This window comes from Chrysochloris asiatica, unplaced genomic scaffold (assembly GCF_000296735.1).
Source record: "Chrysochloris asiatica unplaced genomic scaffold, ChrAsi1.0 scaffold00004, whole genome shotgun sequence".
Lineage (NCBI taxonomy): Eukaryota > Metazoa > Chordata > Mammalia > Afrosoricida > Chrysochloridae > Chrysochloris > Chrysochloris asiatica.
In genome coordinates this window covers 38,498,149-38,510,709 of record NW_006408522.1, presented here as the reverse complement: position 1 = coordinate 38,510,709, position 12,561 = coordinate 38,498,149, and the positions used below count along the sequence as shown (strand labels likewise).

At 42.1% G+C, this 12,561-nt stretch overlaps 1 protein-coding gene across 4 annotated transcripts in view; it reads right to left on the bottom strand.

The window, feature by feature from the left end:
• Positions 1-12,561, bottom strand: part of RASGRP1 (RAS guanyl releasing protein 1 (calcium and DAG-regulated)) — a 91,572-nt gene that overhangs the window by 12,639 nt on the left and 66,372 nt on the right. For 2 of the 4 annotated variants that reach the window (XM_006831785.1, XM_006831786.1), the window contains exons 11-14: positions 10,262-10,371; positions 5,105-5,249; positions 4,076-4,112; positions 3,345-3,497 (exon numbers count right to left, since the gene is read on the bottom strand). In XM_006831785.1, the coding sequence (XP_006831848.1) occupies positions 3,345-3,497; positions 4,076-4,112; positions 5,105-5,249; positions 10,262-10,371 (445 nt within the window). Of the gene's footprint in view, positions 1-3,344; positions 3,498-4,075; positions 4,113-5,104; positions 5,250-10,261; positions 10,372-11,245; positions 11,351-12,561 lie in introns of all 4 variants that reach the window. The other 2 variants (XM_006831784.1, XM_006831787.1) reach the window with 2 other exon arrangements.

Below are 12,561 nucleotides of genomic sequence, written 5' to 3'. Positions count from 1 at the left end.
TTACCTACTTCTTCAGTTTGAAATTGGTCAAACATGCAATCAAGATGTTGTGATAATTATTGGTGATTGGAATGCAAAGGTGAGAAACAAAGAGGAAGGATCTGTAATTGGAAAATAGAGCTTTCATGATAAAACAATGTATTGCATGAAAGAATTTTGAAAGACCAATGACTTCTTCATTGCAAATGCCTTTTAAATTTAACATAATTGATGACTGTACACATGGACCTCACCTCATGGAATACACAGAAATCAAATTGACTACATCTGGAAAGGAATGGTTGAAAATCTATGTATCATCAGCCAAAACAAGGTCAGGGGCAAACTTGTGGAACAGACCATTAATTGCTCATATGCAAGTTCACGCTCAAGCTGAAGAAAATTAAAACAAGTGCATGAGAGCCAAAATATGACTTTGGACATAGCCTGCCTGAATTTAAAGATCAATCTCAAGAACAGATTTGAAGCATTAGACACTAATGACTGAAGACCAGAAGAGTTGTGAGATGACATCAAGAACATCATACAGGAAGAAAGCAAAAGATCATTAAGAAGACAGGAAAGAAGGAAAAGACTAAAATAAATGTCAGAAGAGACTCTGAAACTTGCTCTCCAGCGTAGAGATGCTAGAACAAATAGAATAAATGAGGCAAAAGATTTGAATAGAAAATTTCAAAGATTATTCTGAGAAGACAGTCAAATATTATAATAAAAATTGTAAAGACCAGGAATTAGGAGATCAAAAGAGAAGAACATGCAAAGCATTTCTCAAGTTGAGGGAACTGGGTGGGGGGGGAGCAAAAACAAAAAACTTAAGCCTTGATAGCAATATTGAAGGATTCTATGGACAAAAAGCATCAAAAGAATACACAGAGTTATTGTATCAAAAAAAGGGGGGGGGGCAATGTTCAACCATTTGAAGAAGTAGTATTTGATTAAGATTTGATTAAAAGCCAGTGATGCTGAAGAAAGAAGTGCAAGGTGCACTGAAGGCACTGGAAGAGAACAATGCTCCTGGCATTTATGGAGTGAATTCAAATTGAAATCTTTCAACAAACTGATACAGCACTAGTGGTACACTCACTCACCTATGCAAAGAAATTTGGAAGACAGCTACCTGGTCAACTGACTGGAAGTGATCCATATTTGTGCCCATTCCAAACAGAGGTGACCCAATGGAATGCAGAAATCATCTGACAATGTAATTAATATCACATGCAAGAAAATTTTGCTAAAGATAAAAAAATGGCTGCAACAATACATTAACAGAAGTGCCAGAGGTTCAAGCTGGATTCAGACAAGGACGTCGAACGAGGGATATCATTGCTGATGTCAGATGGATCTTGGCTGAAACAATACTAGAAAGATGTTTACCTGTGCTTTACTGACTACCTACAGGCTTTTGATTGTGTGGATCATGACAAGCTATGGACAACGTTTCGGAGAATGAATATTCCGAAACACTTAATTGTGTTCTTGAGGAACCTGTACATAGACCAAGAAGCAGTTTTGTGAACAGAACAATGGAACACTGAATGGTTTAAAACTAGGAAAGGTGTGCACCAGGGTTGTATTCTTTCACCACACTTACTCAATCTGTATGCTGAGCAAATAATTCAAGAAGCTGGATTATATGAAGAAGAATGTGACATCAGTATTAGAGGAACACTCATTAACAAATTGCAGTATGCAGATGATACAACCTTGCTTGCTGAAAGTAAAGAGGACTTAAAATACTTACTGATGAAGATCAAACACGATAGCCTTCCATATGAGTTGCACCTCAACATAACGTAAACAAAAATACTCACCAGTGGACCAATAAATAACATGAAGATAAACAGAGAAAATATGGAAGTTGTCAAAGAATTAATTTTGCTTGGATCAACAGTCAAGAAATCAAACGATGTATTGCATTAGGCAAATCTGCTGCACAAGACCTCTTTGCCGTGTCGAAGAGCAAAGCTGTTGGGCTGCGAACCTCAAGGTTGGCAGTTTGAAACCACCAGCTTTTCCATGGGAGAAAGATGAGGCTTTCTGCTCCCGTAAAGATTTGCAGCCTCAGAAACCTTGTGCAGGGTCACTATGAGTTGGAACTGACTCCAGGGCACTTAACAACAATGGGCCTGACCCAAGCCATGGTCTTTTCAGTAACCTCATATACATGTGAAAGTTAGACAATGAATAAAGAAGACCATAGAAGAATTAATGCATTTGAGTTATGGTGTTGGAAGACAATATTACCATAGACTATCAAGAGAACAAACACATCTGTGTTGGAAGAAGTATAGCCGGAATGCTCCTTAGAAGCCACGATGGCCAGACTTCATATCTCATACTTTGGATATATTATCAGGAGGGACTGGTCTCTGGAGATCGACATTATTCTTGGTAAAGTGGAGGGTCAGTGAAAAAGAGGAAGACCCCTAATGAGATGGATTGGTACAGTGGCAGCAGCAAAGGGCTCAAGTGTAGCAACAACTGTGAGATTGGTACAGGACTGGGCAGTGTTTCATTCTGTTGTGCATAAGGTTGCTATGAGTCGGTAGTGACTCGACGGCACCCAACACCACAACATATATTATGCATATATTATATATGGAGACCTGGTATGGTGCTGTGGGTTAATGCACTGGACTGCCAGGTTGGTTTGAACCACAAGGTCAGTGGTTCAAGCTCACCAGCCACTCCTCGGAAACTCTATATAGGGTTGCTATGAGTCGGAACTGACTTGATGGCTCTTAACAACAAAAACATATGTGCACACATACATATATATGCACATACTTACTTTCCTATCACTGTTTTCTGCTTGGGATCGGAATAGAGGGGTATGGTTAAGTGTTAACTTATGACACTGTCTTAGCCAGATGTCAGTATCTGCACTTGGTGTAAACAAAGAAACCCCAAACCATTGCCACTGAGTCAAATCTAACTCATGGTGACCCCGTGTGTTGCAAAGCAGAACTGCACTCAATAGGGCTTTTAAAGGTATGTTGTTTAGAGTGTAGATCACCAGGCCTTTTTGATGACTTGCCTTTGGGTGGGTTCAAACTGCCAATCTTTTCAGTAATAAAGTGCTAAATGGTTTGTGCCTTCCAGTGAATCCTGTACTTGCCTGTTGTTTTTTATGCCTAGTTGGTCTTTTGCTATTCTAGTATCTCTAGGTCTGAGACTTAGACTGGATTTAAAAATCCAAAACTGGGTGAGACCAGCTCTGGCTTAGCAATTGACATCAGGTCTCAGTGAGTCTCAGGTCCTAGAAATGCAGTAATCATGCTTTCCCATACTTTATACCCATTCCTCTTCACTTTCCAAGAAGACTGTTCCCAGTGCCTACTTACCACGGAGCAGCTCTCTGGCTCCCAGTGAGCAAAGACTGGGTGTTGGACCCATAGAGGTGCTGTTGTCTGTGGGTGCTGTTAGGTTCTTGGCTCGCTTCTTACACTCAAACACAACCAGGTCTTTGCATTGTTTGTGGCAGTTCATCCCACAGTCTGTGGACAAGACACTTTGTTAGCAAGTCTTTTACTTTCTCTCTTCCCTAAGCTCTCAAGGCCAAATTCATGCAGTACTCTTTTATCCCACACACCTATCCAGTCTTCCCAAGGAAGCTAGTAATTTTTTCACATGGTAAACACTGGATTTCACAATCTTGTCAAAACTCTATCAGTGAGACTCAAAAACAGCGTTCTATTGGATGAAAAGTGAGTTGGTCATCCTGCACATATGCCCACTCTGGTGAAAGATGGCCTCGCCTTCACTCCTGAAATTTCAGTTACCTGTTGGAAGGAAGCTGACAAGATCCTCTGGGAACCATTTATCTTCTGTTCCAGAGGTGAATCTGTCCTTTTCTTTGGAGACCCACCCTTCTGTGACTGAAATACAGCAAACTCTCCTACCAGCCATCCTTATTTCCAGAGGAGAGAGTCTTGTAAGGCAAAGCTGCACTCCTCTCCTGTGTGGTTGCAGCCACCCTTGGGGTGGACAGAAGGAACAACTCTAGGTAGAAACACTTCTGCAGAGAGCCCTCTAGTCTAGGGAGATGTGAGTAATGGCCAAAGCTGACTCTTACCTTTACATCGATATCCTTGTTTGATCACTCCCCAGAGCTATGGGACAAAGAAGAACCATTCAGAACAGTCCACGGGTTCATTTCTCTGCAGTGAAACTACACATTGCCAACCATTGTTTATTTTCCCTGATTCCACCCCTCCTTTAAGTTGGGAGGGAAACCTTTTATATGTGTGTTTCATCTGCCCTTAAATTAAAAACAGGAAAAGTTTGTGCTGATGAGAGTCAGATGTTCTTAAGAAGCTCACTGTAGCGGGTTTATGATCTGGGCCTTTTCCAGGACTGTAATGAAAGGTTCAGAACTCCAGACAAGAACCAGAGTCCAGAGTCCTGTGGTCAGGAACTCAGGTTTGGAAGGGAACTACTGGCTGAGTGGGACAGAGGAAGAGCAGCATCTAGGTGATTTCTTTAAAGGTGATAGTGTCTCTTCCAAGCATACCTAGTTTTTTACTGTGCTTCACAAGTACTGTGTGTTTCACAAATTGAAGGTTTGAGTTAGCCTTGTGTCAAGAAAAGCTATCAGTGCCACTTACCCAACAGCCACTGCTGACTTCGTGCCAAATTTTGGTAATTCTCACAAATACTTCCAACTTTTTCATAATGCTATTTTGTATTTAAACTATAGTGTAAACACAACTTTTTAATATTTGCTGGGAAACCAAAATATTCCTGTGACTGACTTCATTGTGACACTTGTTAAATTGCGGTAGTCTGGAACTGAACTTACAATATCTCTGAGGTGTGCCTGTATTTTTCCCCCTAACATTTGAAACAACACATGAATTTTAAAATAAAGCATTACCACCCCCAGCCCCCAATTACACATTCCCACACCATTCCTCGCAGGCCTCATGCACCAAAGGGGAAAACAAGTCAAGAAGTCAGGAGAAGATGAGGGCAAGTGTTACTCCGGTGTTGGCAATGCTGGAATGACTTAATATGGTCCCAAGGTCTGTGGCTGTCTTTATAATATGAATCATCCTGTCTCTACACCCAATTTCAATCTTAAAGCACTCTAAAAACAACTTACAAATCCAGCACAGTTGTCACAGAAGGTGGGCTTCAGGTAGGTGGTCTCCTGGAAGTTGTGAGGAAAACCTAGGCCCAGCTTGGAGTAGATGGAGCTGGCTCTCATGAAGTAGGCTGTGATCTCGTCCCTGCTGATGAGGCCCTCCCTGCCAGGGAATGACAGGGCAAAGATGTGAGCCAGGGCAGGGGGTGGTGGCTAGTAGTCAGTGTGCCTTCCAGTCTTAGAAAATGATCCCTCTGGTGGTATTAAGTGCCATCGAGTCGGTTCTGACTTATAGCAACCCTGTGTAGGGTTTCTGAGGATTGGCTGTTGGGTTTGAACCACCGACCTTGTGGCTAGCACTCGTGCTGATCCTACAGCGCCACCCCAGGACTGTAGTAGTAGTGCAGTGTGTTTTATAACCTTATGGTCAGTCACTTCCTTGAGCCCTTCTTTTAAGGAAACATGAATACTATGTAATAAGCAAGTGGGATGTCATTACTCATTTCCATGGACTTTTCTTTGGCTCAACTAGGCTCTTCTAATTAATTGTCTACTGTCTCTAAGAATTAGAAAATAAATTACGTAAAATATATACAGTGAGAGAAGATGGCGGATCGAGTAGATGTGCAGTGAGGACCTCCATCAGCAACAACACAATACCGCACCAAGCAGGCTCAGGATGGTGCCAGAACTCTGAACCACATATGAAGGACTATTTAGAAGGTTGGAAGGTTTAAGCTAGGGGAATTTGTAGCAGAAGCAAGAAATGCAGTGCTTTCTAATCCAAGACACTCAGCTGCTCCCGGAGCTGCCATCTTGGGCAACACCAACCAGGGGAAGGATCAGAGCAGCCATGGACACCTGACAGAACCGTGGAAATAAAGGTGTGGACACTTTTTTTTGTATCTGTTCATTGGTCTTTCACTGTCTGTACACCTCCACTCTGTTGGCTAGAGGGGGTGCCTGAGTGAGTGGACTTCCCATCCCCACTCCTGGAGGGTTCTACTACACTTGCACACAGATCTCCTCGAAATTTAAAATGACAGTTTCCACTTAATACCAAACAGTAGTGCAAAACGTCCACAGCCAGCCCTGAACAGTTTATCACTGGGAAAAAGGCCTGAATGGGGATTGTGGAGCAGGACAGGCAGACTAATCAGGAAATAGGCCAAAAACTAAATCCTGAGTTACGTTACAATGAACAACAGTGGCATCTTGAAATTTCTCAGGAAGAAGAATGAAGAGGAAAGCCCATCTCCTGATCACACCTACTTCAAGGCAATCAGAAAGCATAAAAAAAAACACCAAAATACACACTCATTTAAGTATTAAGGCCACAGATAACTCCTGAATATGCCCCCAAAACAGAAACAGATGACCATATCAGCACATGTCCAGAAATGAGATAAAGTGACTGAGGCAAATCAGCTGGAAGTAGACCTACACACTATACTGGAAGATGGGCAGACTTTGGAAATGCCTGAGAAGGAATTCAGAAAAATGATTATAAAATGTGTCAAAACACTATACAATGGAGTTGAGAAAAATATGGAAGAAGTGAGGAAAACGCTACAGAAGAATAACTTAAGAATTATTGGCATTCCAGAACAGGAAGAATCACACAAGTTTACAGAGGAGATAGTTGATGAACTGCAGGAAGAAATTTCCCTAACATCCTAAAAAATGAAAAGATAGGCATTCAAGAAGCTCAACGAACCGCAAGAAGACTAGACCCTAAAAGACAATCACTAAGACATATAATAATCAAGCTCTCCAAAATCAAAGATAAGGACAGAATCCTGAAAGAAGCTAGGGAAAAGAGGAAAATACAAAAGCAAGCAAATCAGATTAAGCTCGGATTTCTTAGCAGAAACCATGCAGGCATGAAGGCAATGGGGAGACATATATAAAACCCTGAAAGAAAAAATTTCTGACCAAGAATCCTCTACTGAGCAAAGCTGTCAATCAAGTATGAAGGTGTAATCAAAACATTCCAGGATAAACAGAAGGTAAGGGATTTTGCCAAAGCCAACCCTGCAATGAAAAACATCCTAATGGGAGTTCTGTGGACTGAGAACCAACAAGAACAGACAATAACCAGAGAATGACGTACATGGCAGCATCACTTTGAACTCAGTCCACAAATGGAAGCATCAAGAACAGAATAAAATTATAAGAACAGAGGATCTGGGAGGTCAGTCTATGATCAAAGCAATTACAATGTGAAAGAAGGTAAACTCAGAGGAATAGAGACCCAGATGGTGGGAAGGTCAGGTAGATTCAGGATAAAACAGACTGTCTTAAATGGAGGGAAGAATTAATGGAATATAAGGTAACCACAACAGTGGGGTTGGGGTAGAGGGTTTAGTTTGGGTGTTGGTGAGGGCAATACAAGCAAGGGGAGGAGGCTGAAGAACAAGATAGATAGGGGAACACTCAGACAGGTTTTCATGGCCTAAATGAGACAGAGGTAATAGTGATGCATGCTCAACCTTGGAACAACAGGGCTCTGTGATACAGGGATCTAGGCATAGTTTCAAGAGGGGAAATAATACTAAGAGGTTTGACTTATGAATATTGTTTTCCCTTGCCTACTAATTGTAAAATAGACATTTGAGTGGGATAGAAAGGAATGTTGGGAAACATGATTACAGAAAACTTATAAGCCCGTCTTCAGCCTATAACTGATTGGAATACCTAAAAAGGGTTCTAGATCTTGCCCAGTGAAATAGGCCTCTTGTGGACCCTTTGCAGAGTATAGGACCTTAGGTGGAATCCTGAGTCCCATGCAGAATCTTCTGAGGTGGGACATTTCCACTAGCAAGGACAAGCAGACTAGCCTGAAATAGTGAGAGCAGGAGAAGATACATCTTCAAAGAAAGATCATCAGGAAAAACCCAAAACAAAAATGTCAGCATGACTGGCTACTACAAGAATAAGCAAGGTGTTTGCCGGGCAGCCATCAAGGCAAGCAATCAATTTCCTTCAGGACAAACTCCCCTCTAAGACTGAAACTCAAAGGGAACACATGAACAGGCATGTAAACTTGCTGGCGACCACATTGGTCTACTGATGAGTGGAAGAGGGAGAAAGGCAGCAATGAAGAAATGGATTGCATTCAACCCCAGTCCATTGACTCCTGTTGACCCCTGGAGATGAGAGAGAAGAGGAAGGGTTGGTTGGTCCAAAGTGTGGTGAGACCTAGGGACACTTGAGCCCATGGACAAGGACATAGCCACAGAAGGCTAGAGCTGAGAGTGAAGCATCCAGCTGATAAGAAGTGAGGGGAAATGCACAAGAACATCCAAACTTGCAAACAGTACCCATTTGACCTTGCCTTGATGGCTTGATAATCAGAACTCAACTAAAGGAAGTTTACCACCCCCCCAAAATTTTTTTTTTATAAACAAGTGTAAATTGCTACAATTTGATGAACCTGACCTAGACTCATGGAGGTAGTAACTCTACCAACAGAGAGGGAAGGAGTCTTCACAATCAAGTATCAATGCTATCCCCTCTGTACACAGGGTAGATAGGGACAGGCAACTTAGATACTGGCTAACTAAAATGAGGGGGTGATAAAGGCACGAAGGGACTGGCTTACAAGGTTTCAAGAGGGAGTGTAGTTTAAGAGTGTGATGGGGGGAGAAAGAGTCCCCACTGAATAGTTTTCATTCTGTATATGGATCTGGTGAAAAGAGATGGGGATACGATTCCTTATGATTCAATAGTGAATAATTGTTATCATGACTAATTGAGACTGTCACAATTGTAAAGGTAGAAGTTTTTTTTAACAAAAACATGGAAGTGGTTAATCCTACAAACCAGAAACAGAGGACCCTAGGACCATCAAGGGAGAAGAGCACAAGCAGAATGTGGGACCTTATCCAGAGAAGCAACAGTGCCAGAGATGGAGGCAGAGATGGGGGCATGGAGAGAGGGAGTGGCTGAGGACTCTAGAGTCATGGGAGGAGAGGGACTAAGAGCCGGTGGCCAGGAGGCAGACTTGCAGAATGTGCCCTTTGGAGATGTAAATTATTAAATATACCTGAGTGTTTTTGTTTTGTTTTGGTTTTTAAAAAAAGCTAAAATGAATAGAGGGAAATACTGTTAACTGATGGTACATGGCAGGGATTATAATCATTGTAATGAAACAAGGTGTATTATTTGTTGAATGTAAAACTGATGACCTGCCCTGTAAACTTTCACTCAATCCACAATAAAAACCTTTAAAATATATATATATATACATATGTTGTTCTTGAGTACCATGGAGTCGGTTCTGACTCAGTGACCCTGCACAGAGTTTCTGAGGCTGTAAATCTTTACTGGAGCAGAAAGCCTCATCTTTCTCCTGCGGAACAGCTAGTAGTTTCGAACTGCTGACCCTGTGATTCATAGCCCGATTCGTAACCACTACTATATATATATATACATACACAATGGGAGGAAAATGCCTCATACTGCAGTTTCTGACTTTAGACAGTGCATAACTGTTTTACATTTTGTTTCATATCGAGAATGAAGCTAGAGTGTACATGACCTTGAAGAAAGTAAATATACGAGGTATTAATAACTATTTGTTGTTCCACACAATTCTAAGGACAAAGCAAGAAGAAAGACTAAAGTTTTTTGTTTCTAGTTGGGCTGCTAACTTAAGGTCAGCAATTCCTATCTACCAACCTCTGCATGGGAAAAAGTTGAGGCTTTCTGTTCCTGTAAAGATTTACAGCCTCAGAAACCCTATACAGGTTTGCTATGAGTTGGAACAGACTCCACGGCACACCACCACTATTCTTATGCTTTTGGACGAATGGAATCTTCCATGCTGAGGTGTTTTTGAAACTTGTGCACTTTAAAACCGATCTGTTGTAGCTGCAACAATGGGCTTAAACATAACAATTGTGAGGCTGGTACTGTGTTTCATTCCGTTGTGCAAAGGGTCACTACTGAGTAGGAACGTACTCCACGGCTCCTAACAACACTGTGCTCCAAACTAAAAGCAGGCATTCATCTGATGTTTAACTCTTTTAGCTGTAAATATTCATTACGGGAGTGCAGCAGCAATACACCATGCCTACAAACCCAATGTAAATATTCTTCTAGTGACACATTCATAAACTTTGTTTACTAGCTAGGGTTCATAACCACATACTCCTATACACCAAGCCTCACCTGTCTTTGTCCATCACACAGAAGGAAAATGGAAAACTTGCAGCAATCTTTTCAAACTCTTCTTGAGAGATGTATCCGTCCTGGTCATGATCATAGTTTTTGAAGACAGACTGTGAAGAAAAAAAAGTCTTTTTGGTGATTCCCAAAGAGAAACCAATCATCTCTATCTTTAGCCAATGGACAAAGAGGGGCTGGGGCAGCTGGTTAAAAGCCTCTCATCAGCCTGAGTGAGAGGAACAAAGAAACACACTCCTTTTGTGCCAGTGACTCCCAGGCCTCTGCTGGTATCTGGATCTGGAGGGTGGCCTTTGTGCTTTCAGTTCCATAAGCTTGTCAATTATGCCATTACCTCTGGCTCCTGCAAACTCCTAATTCACTGCCCAGGGGGGTGTTCCCCTCCACTTCTGCCTGCCTTTCCTCCCTCAGCTCTGCACCATCTCTATGAAGCTGCTCTAAAGAGCTCAGCTGGAAATGCTTGCCGCTGCCCCAGTCCAGTACTCCAGTCTGCCACTCATTGCCTTGTAATTTTCTGTTCCAGTGGAGAACAGACAGTGGCTCGCAAGGATAAATGTAGAAGCATGAAAGTATCTACTGTCGCTTCAGCATTTTGCACAATGCTTTGGTCCAGCAGTACCAATATTTTAGTTTTAGATTATCACTGTTACCTTTAGTTTGACTCAAACCTTTCCCAACACCTCTCTGCCCCTAAATAACCAACAACCTTTTAAACATAAGTTCCTTAGCTGGGTCTTTAATAGGAGACACCCTTCCCCCAATATTAAACAAAGTGTGTGGTCAAAACATAATTCTGAACTGTTAGGCAGCCACAATATGAGAAGTGGTTTCCTCTGCTCACATATAAGCAAGTTTCAAGTTTCTCACCCTTGTGTTTCCACACCACTATGCTTGCTCCCTCCCTGCTCCTTCCATATGCAGAACTACTGCAGGCAGTTCCTTGCTATTGTCGAAGGCAACTGAACTTACATCCACCATCCTCTGGACGTGCTTGCTTATGGTCTTTGGATCCGGTTTGGGAGAGACTCCTGAGGCCCAGTCCACTACTACTGGTGGCTTTGAAGGTGTCAGTGGCTAAAATGAAATATTCAGAGACATCTTTATGACAACAATGCAATATTATTACCAACAGCTCCTTCCTTTCCCACTGACAGTTACAAATATAGACAGCCTCATTTCACACAGCAGCAAGGAAAACAGAATATAGATAATACATAATGTGCCCTACACACACAGTATCTCCATCTATAGAGAATTCAGAGTTCTCAGTTTGCCTGACTTTCAGTTCTTTCTCCATTAAACCTTTTATCAGCACTGTCAACAAAGACTAGAGCGGGTCATTTAGATTTTCTCTGCTCGGTATTCACTTTTTAGTAGAGATACAAATGACAAGAAAAAGAGCTACAAGGCATAAGGAAAGAGGAAAAAAAAAAAATCTGGCCAGTATAAGCTGAGATTGGAACCATTTCTAGATATTTGAGACTTCGATCAAATTAAAATCTCTTCCAAAAATGGAAGAAGGCACCCTTCCTTTTAAAATATGCCCACTTGTAAACACCCTGGAAATACAACCTACCACATGTTTTCTTCATTGAACCTTTCCCCCTAAAATAGGAGCTAGAACTTGAGCTTTCAGTGTAGTGACAATGCCAGTTAGCCACCTGGACAGGTAAACGGCATTATTTCTGATTGATCAACTCTTCCCTGGAATACCACTTGCCTTTGGGTTGGGACACTTCCGAGGAGACTGGGGGTGACTGTCCTTCCAAAGGAAGATGGAAGTCATTTCACCTGTCTGTCGAAGGGACGGGGCAGATACAGTACAGTGTGCAGCACCAGGACTGTACACTGTCTCGATGACCTCTCAATACAAGAGCTAAAAGATCCAGCACACTGCTCTTCCTAACCCCGGTGAAGACAATGATTGGGCTTTTCTACCTACCAAGCTGGAACTCCTCAGTTTAGCTTCTGTCTAGTATGCATACTGCTTTCATTATTCCCAGTGAAACACAGACAGGTAACAAGTACAGACAGCGTGAGGGATGCCACTCCAGCCCACAACACAAATCCCTTCTCTAGTTCGTAAACCACTGGGCGATCCCACCACTACCCATTCCAACGCTCCTATTGTTGTTGTTAAGTGCCATCGAGTCGGTTCCGACCCATAACGACCCTGTACAGGGTTTCCAAGGGTATAAATCTTTACAGGAGTAGAAAGCCTCATCTTTCTCCCACGGAGCGGCTGGTAGTTTCGAACCGCTGACCTTAAGGTTCGCAGCCCAATT